A 16,029-nucleotide genomic window follows, 5' to 3' on the forward strand; every position below is an offset into this window, starting at 1 on the left:
TTATTGTTTTTTTTTATTACGTCACTCGGAGGTAATCAACTTATTTGGTGTATCCACATCTTTTCCCCCCTGCTGTTTAGGCTCGTGTCTGTGCGCACTAAGGCAATTGTTTTTCCTCAGACATATATATATATTCTTTTGGTGATGGCAGCCCTCTCTGCCCGCTTCACTCGCACCATACATCTCAAAAAAAAAAAAGGGGGGGCAGGGGTACACCCCGGTTCGTTACATGCTTAAAGGCTTGCATTTCCATTGCGGTCTTTTGTTAGTGACGGTACCGCTTTGCGCGGTTCCGGCAATGCTCGGGGCAACGGGGAGGACGCGAAAGTTCCAACGTTTGTCGTCCGCTCGCCCAGCAGTACCGCATTGGTATCATTCCCCCATAAACCGTTCCCCCGCAGCTGGCAATTCCCCAAACCAGTGCCGACACAAGGAATGCTGATGGGAGCCGCTTGAGTGGGCAACAGTACAGAAGTGTTTGGACCTTTCTTTTCCATTGAAGCCTTGGGGGATGAGGCCCATGAGCCCTTGAAGGGAGGTACTTTGCTCACGGGTGTGTGAACTTTCTCATTTGTAGGGCTGGCGGTGGAGCGGATCATAATGCATTTTCGTGGCGATCCGTGTTCAGACACATCTATTGGTGGCAGCGGGCTGCTGACACGGATGTTACTTTTGCCGCACATCGACTCAAGCGACTCCCTCGTTAAAACCAAACGAGGAACGTCCTCATTAACATCGTCCCCATGGCACTCCCTCTCATCATCCACCCCGAATCGTACGTTGGAGTCCTCCCTGATCATAACAACTTCCCTCCTCGACGGGCTCCGCGGCTCACACCCCTTAAGGGGCCTTCGCGTTTGAGAGGCCATCGCCGACGGACTGCCGTTATCGGCTATACTGCTCGCCGCGGATGCTTTCTGATTATGTGTAATACTCGCCTTAAAAGTTCTCGATGTCATGGAGCCTGGACTCGATGCTCTAGGACTCTTGCATGAGCAACCGCCCTTCCCATCCCGGCGGTAGAGTGGCGACCCAACCGACATTACCTTTTTGTGTGTGGTACCCAACCTGCTCCGTAGGACATTAATGGCAGCAGCCATGTCGATGCTACCAATAATAGAGTTACAAGGGGAGGCTCCCATTTGATGTTCAGCATCCGTTGGTGAGTCGTCACCAGCCTCGCCGAAACTCGCACACGATGGCGATAGCGATTCCTCTGGATATGATAGCGCTGTGCTGGATTTATAACTAACGTCACTTGACACAACGTGCGAATATGACGGGTCTGCAACGCCTCTGGCGAGCACCCCCACGCTCGTGTAATGGATATCATTATTAGGTGTCATCACTTCACGTTCCTGCTTGGCACTACCACCCTGATCTGTGACAAGATTTTCGTCTTCCTGACTTACACTCGCATCTGATGTAACCTCTCGTGGATTCGGACCCTCTGCCGGCATTTCGAGAGTTTTTAGCCTTTGCCAAATATTGATGAACCCGCCGCGGCGCACTCCAAAGAGTTTTCAACCGGATGCAAGTAGGTGGTAACGTACCGTAAAGGCAAGACACCTGCTGTCAAGCGACAATTAATGTTTAAAAAAAAAAAAGGGCGGCACCCCACTGGTTGTTCGAACAAGTACTGAGCTGTCTTCCAGTTCTCCTGCTTAAGGGTCCGCTTCACCTTATTTTCCCCAGCGCCTTCCCTTCGTTTATGCTCTCTTCCTTTTCTTCTTCAATCGCTTTTTCTATCTTTTTTCAAGGACTGGAATCCACTGAACCGTCCCTATTTCTCTTCGCCTTTTCCGTTCGCAAAGGATCGCGCAGGCACGCACACGGCGCAAAAAAAAAATGTGAGGAAAAAGGTAAAGAGGACAAAAGAATCAGAAAGCACGAATCATTTGAGGGAGAAAAAAAAACAACGAATGCACACATGAAGAGGACTAAGCGTTAAAGTATATGCACGCATCACCGCCACAAGTCATATCACAAAGACAAACGGTACGAGGATTTAACGACGCGTGGAGAGCAGACGCCGTAATTGAAGCACACGCAAAAACGGCAGGACGCTGCGAAAAGGAGGAAGAAAAAAACGTGCACATGGCCTAACACCAATTGCAGAAGAAAAGGAGGAGGAATGAAAAGGCGTTGAATAGGCCGAATGCGGAACGCGTATGGAACACCAGAGGAGTGGGAAAATAAAAATAAAAACCCGCAGCAACGAAGACAGTAACAACCAATCAACTAGCCCAGGAAAAACAAAGAAAAAGGGAAATTATATCTTCAACGCCCACGCGATAACTACTGAGTAAAAATAGATGAAGTACCCGCCCTCAGTGGCAAAACGAGGGGGAAAAATAATTCCCGACACGAACAAAAGAACACACAATGACATCGTCAGCAGTGGGTCGCTTACAGTTTCTGCTTCACGCAATGGCGACAGTCCTCCTCCTTTACCCTTCTCTCTTTTGTAATGTCTCATTAGCGTATTTTATCTTTCTCTTCCGTTCACTTTCTTGTTTGCAACCCCCTTTTGTTGCCCCCCCCCCGTTCCCTCCCCATCACTTTGAATATATATATATATATACATAAACATACATGTATATACAATTTAGCCGTTTACTCAGAAGAACCCGCTGCAAACGCTGCGCGCGAGCAGGGTAAAAGAACAACAATCTGAAAAGGAGAGGGGAAAATGAAAGGGGGAAAAAGAGAAATCAAAAATAATGATCATAAAAGTTGACTAACCGCTAACCACTTGACAAAAAGCCGGAGCCAGAGTTCGCCCATAACCAACTTTCCTCCCTTTTCTTCCCCTCCCTTCACTCTAGGTTCACAACTACTCTTTACTTACCCTTTTGTTATTTAATACCAACCTACCGTCCGGTGCAGAGTGTTGTCTCCACCAGTATGCGTGCGCCTGTGACACCTTATCCCTCATCTTTTCCTCATCCTGCTAGGACCTGTTCCAACCTTTCGAAAAAGTAGTGTGGAAACAGCCGAAGTTATTCTTCCTGCCTTCCTCTTTGTTTTAGTTTTCTTATGGTTTTTTCCTTTCGTCCTTCCTTCCTTCTTCCTTCCTTCCTTCTTCCTTTTTTTCTTTTCCTCCTTGCCTTTCTCCCCATCCTCCTTTAGAAACAATACTAAAAGGATGGAAGGTGCATGTAGTCAAATCTAGCACTCGCCACACTTTGCACTCTCACTAACACACGTGCGAAGTCACCTTACCTCTACGCCAGTCTGCCCTTTTCAGTCCACCTTGATGCTTCCATATATTTTGCGAACAAACATAATTCCCGATGTGAGCCCCACTGCTCCCGCTGCCAGCCCATAGGCATACGATATCAATCCCATGTACAAGAAATACAGTAAAGAGGAAGCAAAAGTGTGAATTGCCAATTGCGTCATGTAGAAGAAAATCGAGTAAACGAAGAGCGGCACACCGAACCCACCAGGGATAAAGAATGCGGGCCACCACCACTGGTGATTCTCACGGCACAGAACGTAATATAGATGGAACACTGTGACAAGAGCTGTTATGATGACCCAAATAAAGCTCACCAACGCCAGAAACCCAAACACATAATACACCTGCCCAGACCACAGCGCCTGCAGGACAAAGTTGAGCTCTAATATGATTGTACATAGCGGAAAGATGGGAGGAACCACCAGTAAAAACAGAGTCCGATTCATATACGTCTGTGGTGGAATCTCGCGCGCTAAACGGCCAACAGCGACAGGATTAGCGAGGGGCTCCTGGCGGAATGAGAACGAGGCGCCGAGAACGGTAAGCGGAACACTGATAAGAATCCACAGCGACAGTAGAATAAACAAGAGCGAAAATGGAATCGTTCCCGAAGAGCCATGGGAATAATTGATGATATTGGCGAAGGTGTAGACGCCAACGATGGCGCCAGGGAAGGCGCAGCCGCAGAAAAAGATGTGCTTCCACTCACATCGTCCAAAGTATTTGAGCAAGAAGCCGCACACGTACCCAGACACAACTGACATAAACACGAACAGAAATATAACAGCACTCAAAAGAGCACCGCGGCGGGCGGGAGAAAGGAAACCAAGCAAAGCAAATAACATTGTTCCGGCGCTCATGCCCAACACCTGGTACCCATTTCCAGTTAGGGCGGCAAGCAGTGGGGCGCGGTCTGGCGGCCGAAACACATCAGCATGAACAAGCTTCCAACCGCTTTCCTCCTCACCATCTTCCAGAACGGGGGAGTTGTAGCGGCTGAAGTCCTTGTGGAGAGTACGCATGAGAATGGTTGCGACAGAGGCGGCACACATGAGCACGACAACTAAACTGCTGCAGACATAAAGCCAGTGAAATGCAGGACTGGAATCTGCAACCGAGCTGTGAAGGTATTCATCCCACCGGGTGGCCCAAATAACATCAGATTTCTCCCATTTGACGCCATACGACCAGTGCACAACGGCTCCCCCACGCACATCATCGGTGGTAAGATAGTCTAACGCGCTCCCAGTGGCGGACATATCCGCATTACAACTCAGCCCGTCATCACTGTGTTTGATGCTATAAGGCGTGGCCTTAAGTCCAACTACCATGAATTTGTTAGGGTCATGAGGTGCATGGTTGTACTTGATCACAAATTCAAGGTGATTGTTAATGAGTGTTTTACCGGTGCAGGCACTGGGCGTGCCAATCCAATAGCCGCGGTAGAAAGTGTGACGCATGTCCTTTGGGACGGAGGCACAATGAGCAAGCAAGTCCGGTGGCACCTCTCCGAAAACGGGAAGGTTGTCGATGTTCATGAAACCGCGATACCCCTTTTCAATGGAGCCCTCCAAGTCATCTATATTACTCAAAATGGTCTTAGTGTTGGCAACTGCGTCACAGTTTGGAAGCACGGTACAGTTCGTGTTTTTCTTCATGTTTGTGACGTACAAGGAATTCTGTATACGATCTCCCCATATGATTTCACCGATGGACTCGTCCTTTGTAATGATTTCACTCGGCCTACAGAAGGGAAGCGTGTAGTACTCCTTTGGGAACAACACCTGAAGTGAGCGAAGTGAGTTCACCCAAAAATGAACCTCATCACCTTCAGCATAGTACCTGGGTTGAACGCCTGGAATGTAAAAGGCGTCAGTCACAGCCAATGCAGAGATGAGGAAGGCAAAGACGCCAAGCGCAACACACGAGAAGCGAGTCATTCCGACTGCCTCCGCGTGCGCACGTGGGTAAATATGTAAAAAAAAAAATGGCGATACGCTCAAAATAAGTGAAGAGAAGGTTTCTTTAATGTTGTTGTTTTGGGTGTAAGTGAGGGAAACAAAGATGTGGGTCAACAGAGAAGGTGAGAGGTGAAAGCGGTTAGTAAAAGAGCTCAAGAACGAAAAACTGGATTCAATGGAAGTCAGAGAAAAAATAGAATGCACCAAATAGAGCCACGCACCGCGAAGCATGCCCACGTGCAAGTGGTGCTCATTCTTTCAACAGGATGCCGTCCAAGGGACTGCAACACACTTTTCAAATGCGGTGAAAGGGAGGGGGAACAACGTAAAAACATGTCCGTAACTATAAATTTTTCGTTACACACGTGCCAACGAAAAAAAAAAAGGAGGTCAGTAAGAACGTGGTACCGGTGACATAGAAACGATGGAAGACAATGACTCCCCAATTCACATCAGCAAAAACTCCCTTCACCACGCCAATGTCAAAAAGCCGAAGGCTGGACAGCAGCCACACCCCCGCTCTCCGCACGAACCACTCGCTGGGGCCTAATTGCGCAACAGCCTTCACCCAAACCTGCACGAGTAAACCCATTTGTATCGTACCCTCGCATTTCCATCACACCAAATCATTGCGCCATGCCGCACGAGTGGGGACGCTGTCGGTTTGACCAGAATTTAGCAAGGCAGACCTCTCAACAGACGTTTTCGCAGGGTTTCCAACATTTTCCCTTGCTCTGTATGCCCCATTTCCCCCAACAGCGCGGGACGTCACGGGTGATGATGCGAGGATGATGTCCTGCAATTCGCAACGCCTACAAATGACAGCTGTCATGCCGCATGTTATGCCAAACCCCGACACCACTGACAACCACCACGCAAAGCCACCGCCCGTTACTCGCCATCCCACCAAGCAGCAGAAGAAAAAATAGATGGCATAGGTTGTGAAAGCAAAGTCTAGTGCGAATTTACGGCGTTGTATAGTGTGTGCGAGTGGGTAGGACACCACGAGTGCAGTCATCACGTGCATGAAAAAGAACCGCGAGGCGGACCCATCAGCCATGTCCTCAACATGAACCATAAACAATGAACGCAGTGGTATGTGGAAGCAACGACTAAGCAACTTCAAGTATGAAATGTTTTCGCTATGAGAGAAAAGGAGCAGCAACACGCCTAACGCAACGCGGACCATGGCCATGATCAAAAAGAAGGCACTCACTACATGAAGTATTTGAACGGACACAAAACGTGGATCACTAAGCGATGCCCCCAAAGGGATCGCCATACGTTTCGCTTCACGTTGATACTTTAATCGCGACTGTACCGTCTCGTAACTTGTTTCTCCGCCTCAGCTGCCCGCTCGGAGCCCAGCGCCCCTTTTTGGGTCCACCCAACTTGCTTTTTTTTCTTCTTGTCTGTTGTCGCCGAAGTCTCTTCAGCCTCCCCCTCCCTTCCTTCACTGCTTTTCAGCTCTACCACCAGAGTAATGAAGCAAAGGCATAGGGGAAAAGTGAAAAAAAAACGAGTCCGGGAAGAGCATCAGGGAAGCCTGGAACGATACACAAGTACACTGATAATTTCCATTAAAAATGAGAGAGGGTGACGTAGCGGTAGACGCTCCCGTAACAAACTATTTGTCCCCACCAAGAGAAACCCTGACAATAGTCGCGTCCCAGCGAGTTCGCTGCGAGTCGCACACCAACCACCTCTTCTCCGCACAGCACATACACTGGCATCACTCAAGAAGCCCAGACTGCACGATATGTGCCAGGTTGTGCTCCGCGCTTAGCAGAGTGTCCACCGCACGCTGTAGCTCTGCCGGTAGTGGCCTCAATCCACTCCAATGTGATTTTGCCGCGGCCCTAAGCTCTAGAAGTGTACTAAGGGATTCATACCCACGCGTAACAACGGGAACGAAGCCATCCACCACCGCTAAACCCGGCACATCATCCACGACGGCCAAAGTGCGAGGGTCATTGCAACATGCACTGGCCAACAAAAGCGCAAACGGGGTGGTAAATACTCCAAACACCGGTTGGATCATACAGTGAGTGTCCCCACTAGTTGGAATCTTGTCAAACGCGGCAAAACAAGGAAGCGAACTGTAGACGCGGCTGGATGCAGTGGCGCCAGCGCCGGAAGATCCATCTCCGCTTTTTGCCACCACCCCGCCCCGCGGCTGACTAACACCACAAGAAACAAGCAGAGGGGGCGGCACACGCACGTTCAGAACCCTCTTCAGATCCTTAGACTCCACTGTGACCTGCGACGTCGCATTATGAGCTACTGCCCTCTTCTGTACGAAAGCGCGCGGGAATGAGGCAAACGTAACGGCGAGGCGCAGTCGACCCTCCCGTGACGGTGCAAGTCCGTCTGTTAACGGTTGGCATAACGCTTCCGCTGTGGGAATAGGCGAAGAGGTAAGAAGTACCCTGAGAGGGTCAAAGGCGGGCACACTTGCCTCAACGTGCTCAACTAATCGCCGCAGCCTTGGGACTATAATATTAAGGAAGCGCTGCGCATCCTCACTGAGAGCCGACAGCATAAGCTCAAGTACGTCATAACCACCAACCTCACCTCCATGACACGAGGAGCGGTCGCCATCAACAATTGACCCGCGGCCTGTTAGTGAAGATAACACTAGTGCTAGCACTCGAAGGCAGAGGTGTTGACAGTCCATCAAGAATCCAGCAAGGAGCAACTTGGCAAATTGCAGCGGCAGCGCGCCATTCACTGACACCTGCTCACCATCATGTTGGGGAAGCGGCGGTGGCACGCAAGCTGCTAGAAGCGATAACGCCACTGTCATTAGATTAACTCCCTCAGCATCACCTTGCGATCTGCGCTCCAAATCCTCAGGGGAAGTGAGACCCATGGAAATGAAAAGATTGCGCGCGGCAGAAGGGAGTGTAAGAGGTTTGGGCGAGGTAAGTAATCCGAGTTCGCATTGAACCGCTGAAAGAAGCAACTGCAGTTCCTGTGAATCAAAAAATCCTTCCCCCCTTTGCAGAGATTGAACAAGTTGGGCATATTGCTCCGTTCGTGGTTTCGCCGGAAAGGGGATTTTATGCTCCGAGAGGCGTGCGTGAAGAGGTCCAATAAGCTTCCCTTCATCAGCGACGTGAGAAGCGCCTTCAACTCTCAACTGCGGGTGGGACCGGAACATCTGTGCAGTCGCCTGAAACGCCGACTTCAACTGAAGCTGTTTAAATAGCTCGGTGATGGCTCTGTTCCTTGATTCTTCCTCGTTGTCGCAGTATTCGCCTTTACCTGTCATGCGCAAACCGCTCTCATCTTCCATTTCCAACAGCGTGATAAGCGTCACCTGAGAAGATGGGCCAGTTGTAGCACGCTCCTTTACCATCAAGCGCAATGGTTTAAACGGCGCATGCAACACCGTGTAAAGTGCCATGACGGACAGCTTACCGCGAGGTGTAAAGTCACGGAGGGAGGAATCGTATATATCCTTGCTCTGATTCCGCAGTATCACACGCTTACTGTCGGTTACGCCGTCCGGCAGGCGGCTATTTTTTATAACACCAACTATGTATTCATAATGCATAGCGGCACGCGCCACAGATTCGTACCCCTCATCTCCCGCACCACGTGCCACAAAGTGGGTACCTAAAATTGGTTGCTCCACGAGGTACCGTCGGTTCGGTACCCTTCCGTACACTTCAAAGCGAAATGAGTACGGAGGTGGTGAAGGAAGTCCAGAGGCAGCACACTTCTGGGGCAGTTGAGACCTGGCATTTGTGAAGAGCGGAAGGGCCTCGACGATATCAAGACCGGTGTCCTCTAGCTCCACACCACTCCTGGGAGCTCTCTTCTGTTCAAAAAGCGCATCGAAAATTAGGTGTTCTTTGCACCTCTTTATGTATGCGCGGCAGGCGGTGAGGTAACTTCCCCACACGAATGGCTTCCGACACTCGGACCGCGGTGGTACCGTAGGCACCACTGGCTTCTCCTTATGCATATCGGGAAGACTCTTCAGTCCTGGCGGGGATTCTGTGTTGGCGGGCATCAGCGGGTCACCAGGCATGGGGGCCGGCCGACCCCTCCGACGTGCATTTCCAGCAAACTCCGCTTGCCTTGAACCACTGTAAACGGGCACGCCGAGAGCACCAAGCGTAAAGATAGCGTGCATGCAACATAAAGTATAGGCCTCCTTCTTCGTAGAGGCGCAGCCAACTGCATGTCGGCGGCCGAACTGTGTTGGTAGAGGAATTTCAGCAATGGCACGGTGCACAAACCCATGGAGAGGGCTGCTGACATTGTACTGTCTTGTTACGCGGGAGACATCGACACCCATTCGTCGGCAATAAAAGTCGAAGAGACGCGGCGCGGTCTGAAGGATATCCGACGAATGCACTGACACTAACTTCGACAAATCGCACAATGTGTCGTCTTTTAGGTCAACGGAAGTAGGTGCACTCGGGGCCATCGTACTTCCCACGCTTGAAGTGCTTGACGTGACGTCGGGGAGACGTTGTGAGGGCGGAGGCAACTCCATCGCCGGCATTTCTTCCTTCGGTACAGATTCCCGCATCTTCGTTGTCGCCTCTTTTGAAATTCGCGCCCACAGGCACGACTTTTCGTGCTCTTTACGCACGGGTGGGGGAATACAAACAATTTGCCGTCTCTGTCCAGGTCCGAGCGGTGCCCAGCGCCCAAGGAGAGCTGCCGCACCGCTGTGTTTCTTCTGCAAGGCTGGAAGATCGTACATCGCAACCCCAATCTCATCCAGAACGAGTTCAGCATGTACGGCGCACATCACCATCGCCTCGTCCTCCCTGTACGCCTCTCCGTGAGCCACTACACATTCAAATGTTTCAGGCACTGGCAACACAGCCTTGCATATCCAGCGCTTCAGGCCCTCATCAGCGTCGCTACTGACAGTAGTTTTCAACACACTCTCAAGCCGCTTGCCGTGCCGCTCCAGGTAGTCCCTCAACCGCACTATGGCAAAGCGATCCGATTGCCTTACCGAAGGGAGCGTGTGCACGTAGTTACGTCCTTCTTCCACGTTTGTGTTTGGGTTGACAATAATATAACCATCGGCATCAGGCTTCAACGACCAGTCACTCTTCGGTAGCTCCGCACGTGCCCGCTGCAGTCGCGACTCTTCCGTGCCCATGAAGTTAGCTTGCTTCCCTGTGCCCCCTGATCCCTTGGTGAGGCATCGCGCTGGTGAAAGTCCAGGAACCATGATGCGACCAACGTGACTCACCACATAGCGATACGGCGGCGGCAGCTTCGTGCTACGTGTGAGGTTCTGAGGAGCCTTTCCTTCATCAGAGTGATTTTGTGGCTCACTGCCCAAAGGTCTGTTCAGGAACTCGAGGACGTGGAGAGCATGCATTGAGGCAGCAGTCTCCGCCTCTAGCTCCGATGTCCCTATTCCTATGGCCACAAAGGATGGTAGCAGTTCATCCGCATCACCGGCCATTGCTTTTTGGTCTTTGTTTTCCTCCTCACTCCCCCTCACGGGGGTCACTGGCACCGTCACCGTGGCGCGATAGACGTGGTGATCTTTTATTCCAAGGGCTTCCACAAAAAATGGTGAGGCCGCGCTGCCGTGACAGGTCCCGTGCTGGGTGATATAATCCATAAACTTGCGACGAGCGGATAGAACAAGTGCGTCTAACTCCGTTACGTGAGTATAATTTTCAATTGCCTTGGCATGGCTCATGAGGAGCGACTCCAGCGAGGCTGCCACATCACCCGAGGCCACCTCGTCTGCCTCTTTGGCTAACTGTAATGGTGGAGGTGAAGGTCTGTCATAATGATACTCGCAGTCGTCCGGTCCACAGCACCACCGATTTACTTTCCGACATTCGGCTGCATGCGCCTCTTGCTTTCCTCGACAAGACGGGTACAAGGCAAGCCCTAGTGCATCGATAATGAGCTCGGCATGCATGCACGCCAGTGCGTAGGCTTCCTTCTTTGTTGGGGCCTTACCACAAGCAATGCGCTCGCCAAAGCGGCCATCGATAGGTAACCTAATTTGTGCAACGAACAGTTTGCCATTATCTTTATCATCAGCGGTAGCCAAGCCACTGCATGATGGGGGAGCGGCATCGCCACTGCCAGACCCCACCCTATTATCATGCTTGTGCAATGCCGTTATGCGGCAATAACGTCTAAGGAGGCAGTTGTACGATACAAAAAACTGCTTCACACGATAGACGCTACCGTGGTCCAACAGAAGCGGTGAGGCAAGCGTGAGCTTCATGGGTGTGAAGGTTCCAGCAGTAACCGTGGAAAACTCCAGCTTGTCAATCTGAAGCCGCCTCTCCGCTTCTCTCATAGCACCCTCACGCACCAGTTGCAGTCGTGGCGGTGACGGAGTGCTTGGAGGTAGCGGGTCATCACCGGGCATTGGGGCCCACCTTCCAGAACTACGGGCGGCCTCTGCATGCCGCTGTTGCTTAGATGTTAGTTGGAACATCGGTATGCCCAGTGCATCGATAATTCGCTCTGCGTGCATGGCGGCAACGAGCTCCGCCTCCTTCGACGACGGGGCGAGTCCCTCCGCCCAACGACCGCCGTAAGCACCGGGCAGAGGCACAAATAACCGCGCATGGAACAATGTATCGCCATCGCTCTCCGATGTTTGCACCTCCCGCACCTCCACAGTGAGCTGTCGTGAGCTTAGCGCCCCCTGAGGGCCCGGCGCGTCCGCCGCGGATTGCACACGTTTGATGAAATTTGCCACCTTCGCCCGTGCAAAGGTATCGAGAACAGTTATGGTCTCCGCGGCACCATCCTTTGGAGCGCCCTGCTCACCAGCCTCTGGGAGATTTTCGATATCTTCCTCCTCACCATCCATGACATCAATTCCTTCAGGCGAAAGTAATTCAACCTCTAGGAGTTCAGGGCTTCCGTCGTCCATGTGGGGTGGCGACTGCACTTTAACATTTGTGTTACCTCCTGCAAGATGGGGAGTAGTACCGAATATTCGGGTCCCAACTGTCGTCAAGCGGGCCCTACGCCACACCGGGCACAACAACCGGTCAGACACTCGTGACACCCACGGCCGTATCATTTTTCTCCGGTGTACGAAAAAAAAAAAAAAATAAGGAGGAGGAGGAGGAAAAAGAAGGTTGCGTACGTGCTCTGCGAAATAGGTCCGACAGACACATACCAGGGGAAGAGTGATCCAACTCATGAAGTCACGCAGAAAACAAGTTCGTGTAGAGAGAAATACGCCAGTGAGCGTGTACACGTATACTGAAAAGGGCAGAAGGAAAAAAAGTGGCCGAAGAAAACGCTCGCTGATGGAAATAAAATTTGGGGAGAGAGTGCATGAGGGAGGGACGAAAACAAGTCTGCCGTCCGGACACTACCGAACAGACGCCTTCCACGTAGGGGTGACGTGTTGACGGCGACACATGGAAAAAAGAAACGGGGAGATGTAGACAAAGAGATGGGATAGACCGCCCGTATTCGTGTGAGCTTGTCTTTCACTTCAAAAAAAAAACAAAAAAAAACAAAAAAAACAATAATAACGATCCGGCACAACAAAGCACATGGGGCAGTGGCCGACTGTTTTCTTCAGAACACTTATGACGCGTGAACTGCCATCTTTTTTTTTCCCCCTTCCCCTCGAAGCAGTAGACCAAGTCACGGTCATCCCATTTCCCTCTTCATTTTTGTTTTATCCTTCCATTCCCCTCTCTGCTGCGAGCACTCGTCACTTGTTGCACTTGAATACTTCTATATAACCAACCCACATATTCCTCTACGCTGTCTTGACACCTCTCTTTCATCCAATTGCACCCGACCTCTGCCTATCTACACATTTTTAGTTTCCCCCCTCCCCCCTTGCCTTTTCCACCAACCATACGCATCAACTTGAGCCGAAGAACAAGCAAGCACCCGAATTCACATCCATAAGCGCCTCCTTTTTAAAAAAAAAAACATATCGCACCCGCACATGTTTCGTCAACTGCTTATCCGCAACGAGGATATACACACAAAAATGGAACTTTTCTTCCAGCCCCACGTTCACGCACCTCTTCCGCCCTCCCGATCGCACGAGCCGTGTAGACCACTTCTGCAACAGTAATCTACTCAAAATCCTCATCGTCGTCGTCGTTCACTGCAATAATATCATCACTAGAATTGCTATCAACTTCCCCAAGCTCGGCTTTTACATCCTCTTGCTGCTCATCTCTCGGCTCACCGCAGTATTTCCCAATGGTACGGTTGATATTAAGGCAATACTCAAACGTCTCCTTCACCAACCTCTTACGAGGATAGCCAAAATTCACAGCCAGGCGCAGTGCATGCAACAATTGTAGGGGGAGCCCAACGAGCAAAACAGCGGAGATAAAAACAAATTCGCCCACCGCCTTTAGGTAGAGCTTGTAGTCCAGAAGAAGGAATGAGGCGTTGAATGTGCAGCACAGGAGCGCGGCGTTACATGGCATCACCAGCAAAAGTAGCGCCGCCAAAAGAACGGGCAGTGCCCAAAAGACTCCCGTTGAAGCAATGAAAAACATAGCGGAAAAGATGATGAGACGGACCTTGAGCCATGCGGGCCGCTTCTGTTCAGGAGGCAACACTCGCTCACGACGAAGAAACACAAATGCTAAGGGGACCCTCTGCGTTGGCACATCGCCTTCGCCACCTGCTTGAAGCCAGTTATCCAACGTCTGTAGCCGTTCCTTGTCAAACAGAAAGTCCTCCATGTACACCACATGCGCCGCAAGCCACACAGCTATGGCCCGCATAACTCGCAGCTGCGTCCGCTTAATGGGGAAAACCTTCAGGCACAACACGATGACTCCCGTCCCTGCTCCGAGTAGTATATTAATAGAGGAGGTCGACGAGAGAAAGTGAATGAGGGATTTGACGAGAGGAAGCGTATTGGCCAAAAGACCAGAAACCACCAACGAGGGCACTTCCAGTGGCTCCGTCAACAACTCTTGCAACGACCCCCATCCACTCTCAAATGAACCATCAAAAGGCGGAATCACTCCGTTCGCAGGCGAATTCCCCATCAAATATTCGCCACTGTTGTGAAGAACCCACGCCAGTTTGATACCCGCAGACCCAAACACCTTCGTCGCAAGAAGGTCATTCAAGAAGAACATGGCCTGAAGCGGGAGTGCCAGAAATGCAAACAGTGTCACAACCTCAATTAACGCCAAGCGGGGGAAGTCAAATAAAACCTGAAGGGGGTCCGAATCAAATATTTGTGCCAGTATAAAGCTCCAATAGGCGGAGTCACTGTCGACGTTTAGATCCACGCTGCGAACAAAAAACAGGTCCACACCAGGAGCAAATATGTTCACAATCACCGTTGTTTCGATGCACATCAGTAAGATGGAGGACAAAGTGCCTGACGCCCAGTACAGCAAAAGTCGAAGAAACGTGATACTCTCATTCAAAGCCGGAATGGAAGTTGGGAACGTCAATATATGAGGGGAAAGCGCGTAGTGAATGACAAGACCTCCAATTATGGTCAGAGCAAACGAAAAGAGCGCCATTTCGGTGATGTATGTAATGAACCACTTCACTAGATCGGAGTACGTTGCATTATGCCTCCGCTCCTGCGCCTCGTCAAATCGGCGCATGTTGTCGTTGATTTTCTTCCGCTGAAAAAGCAACCGCATAAGAACTGCACCCAGAAAAATGAGAGTGAACACCAGTACTCTCCCATACGTAAAACTAATAATGTATGCGATCGCAGTGAGTGCGCACAGCTCCATGGAGCGAAGCCACAACATCTGACGCGTGCATCCCGTCATACTGACGACAATATCAAAATAATAATGAAGGCATTCGACCAGGGTGTATGGTGGGGGCTTCGGAGCATCATCTACCGCATCGTTAATGAATTCAGCGCGCCACTGTCCCCAACTGACCCACAAACTGCGCCACAGAGCTGTGCTGCACCAACCGAACAGCATAACACCGACCCACAACCAAACACCACTAGAGCTCCCCACCCCACCATTTGGTGCATTTGCGCGGGTGGTCGCAGTGCTGCCACCCAAATCCGCAGCAGCGCCAACATTACCGAATGATTTGGGTGCTTGATCACCAGCATCGGCAAACACCTCCTCATGATAGAAGGCACATCCAACGGCAAACGCAATAGCGAAACCGTTAATCACCAGCCCCAGAAGAATACTTGCACATTTACAAAATAAAGGCAGATAGAGGTGCCGAACTAGTAAAACTGCTTCATGTAGAAACCCTTTGGGGAAATCTTCACTACTAACAGAAATAACGTTGTATGTTGCATTGCAGCTCGGACATCGGACGCGGCGCTGCGAGAACACCCAATAATTGAGGCACCCGGTGTGAACTAAACCAATCGACCCACGACAGCGGCATAAACCACTCGTTAAGCGATTTTCTGGCGTATCGGACGCCTCACGGCAGATCCAACACTCCCTGGCATCAACAACCACCGACGTTGTGGAATCATTTTGGCTCCCCGAAGGACCCACCGGCTCAATTCCCCTTGTGATTTGTGTTGAATTCCTTTCTTTACTGTCAACCATCTCCACACTGTCACGATGCGGAGAGGCTCCACATGCGTCCTCATGTGCAACTTCAACATCAGCACCGTCGCTAATTCCTCTTGCCTCCACTGCACCTTGAGGTGATGATGCACCATTTGACCCCAATGTCCTTAGCTGCAGCGGTGCGTCCATACCACTCAACTAAATAATGCACCCCTGCTTCCGTAACCGCTTGCCTTTCACAAAAATAGTAATAATAATAATAGCAGCAATAAATCCCTCGCTCACTCGAGGCTTCAAGATATAAAAAACCCTTTGCCACAGTGAACTTCCGTATGTTTCACAC

At 50.8% G+C, this 16,029-nt stretch overlaps 5 protein-coding genes across 5 annotated transcripts; all 5 read right to left on the reverse strand.

Moving 5' to 3' along the window:
- Nucleotides 1-233: 233 nt before the first annotated feature.
- TbgDal_III4600 (T. brucei spp.-specific protein) lies at nucleotides 234-1,460 on the reverse strand (the record flags this gene model as incomplete). The annotated part of the gene is made up of 1 exon (XM_011774106.1): nucleotides 234-1,460. One exon carries the CDS (start codon nucleotides 1,458-1,460, stop codon nucleotides 234-236), a length of 1,227 nt encoding a protein of 408 aa, XP_011772408.1.
- Nucleotides 1,461-3,246: 1,786 nt separating this feature from the next.
- Nucleotides 3,247-5,436, reverse strand: TbgDal_III4610 (endosomal integral membrane protein, putative; the record flags this gene model as incomplete). The annotated part of the gene is made up of 1 exon (XM_011774107.1): nucleotides 3,247-5,436. The coding sequence occupies one exon, from the start codon at nucleotides 5,434-5,436 to the stop codon at nucleotides 3,247-3,249; it is 2,190 nt and encodes a 729-aa protein (XP_011772409.1).
- A 385-nt stretch (nucleotides 5,437-5,821) lies between these two features.
- TbgDal_III4620 (hypothetical protein, conserved) lies at nucleotides 5,822-6,487 on the reverse strand (the record flags this gene model as incomplete). The annotated part of the gene is made up of 1 exon (XM_011774108.1): nucleotides 5,822-6,487. One exon carries the CDS (start codon nucleotides 6,485-6,487, stop codon nucleotides 5,822-5,824), a length of 666 nt encoding a protein of 221 aa, XP_011772410.1.
- Nucleotides 6,488-6,937: 450 nt separating this feature from the next.
- TbgDal_III4630 (hypothetical protein, conserved) lies at nucleotides 6,938-12,373 on the reverse strand (the record flags this gene model as incomplete). Its single annotated transcript, XM_011774109.1, has 1 exon — nucleotides 6,938-12,373. One exon carries the CDS (start codon nucleotides 12,371-12,373, stop codon nucleotides 6,938-6,940), a length of 5,436 nt encoding a protein of 1,811 aa, XP_011772411.1.
- Nucleotides 12,374-13,274: 901 nt separating this feature from the next.
- Nucleotides 13,275-15,875, reverse strand: TbgDal_III4640 (hypothetical protein, conserved; the record flags this gene model as incomplete). Its single annotated transcript, XM_011774110.1, has 1 exon — nucleotides 13,275-15,875. The coding sequence occupies one exon, from the start codon at nucleotides 15,873-15,875 to the stop codon at nucleotides 13,275-13,277; it is 2,601 nt and encodes an 866-aa protein (XP_011772412.1).
- Between the last annotated feature and the right edge of the window lie 154 nt (nucleotides 15,876-16,029).

Source organism: Trypanosoma brucei, chromosome 3, assembly GCF_000210295.1.
Source record: "Trypanosoma brucei gambiense DAL972 chromosome 3, complete sequence".
Taxonomy (NCBI): Eukaryota; Euglenozoa; class Kinetoplastea; order Trypanosomatida; family Trypanosomatidae; genus Trypanosoma; species Trypanosoma brucei.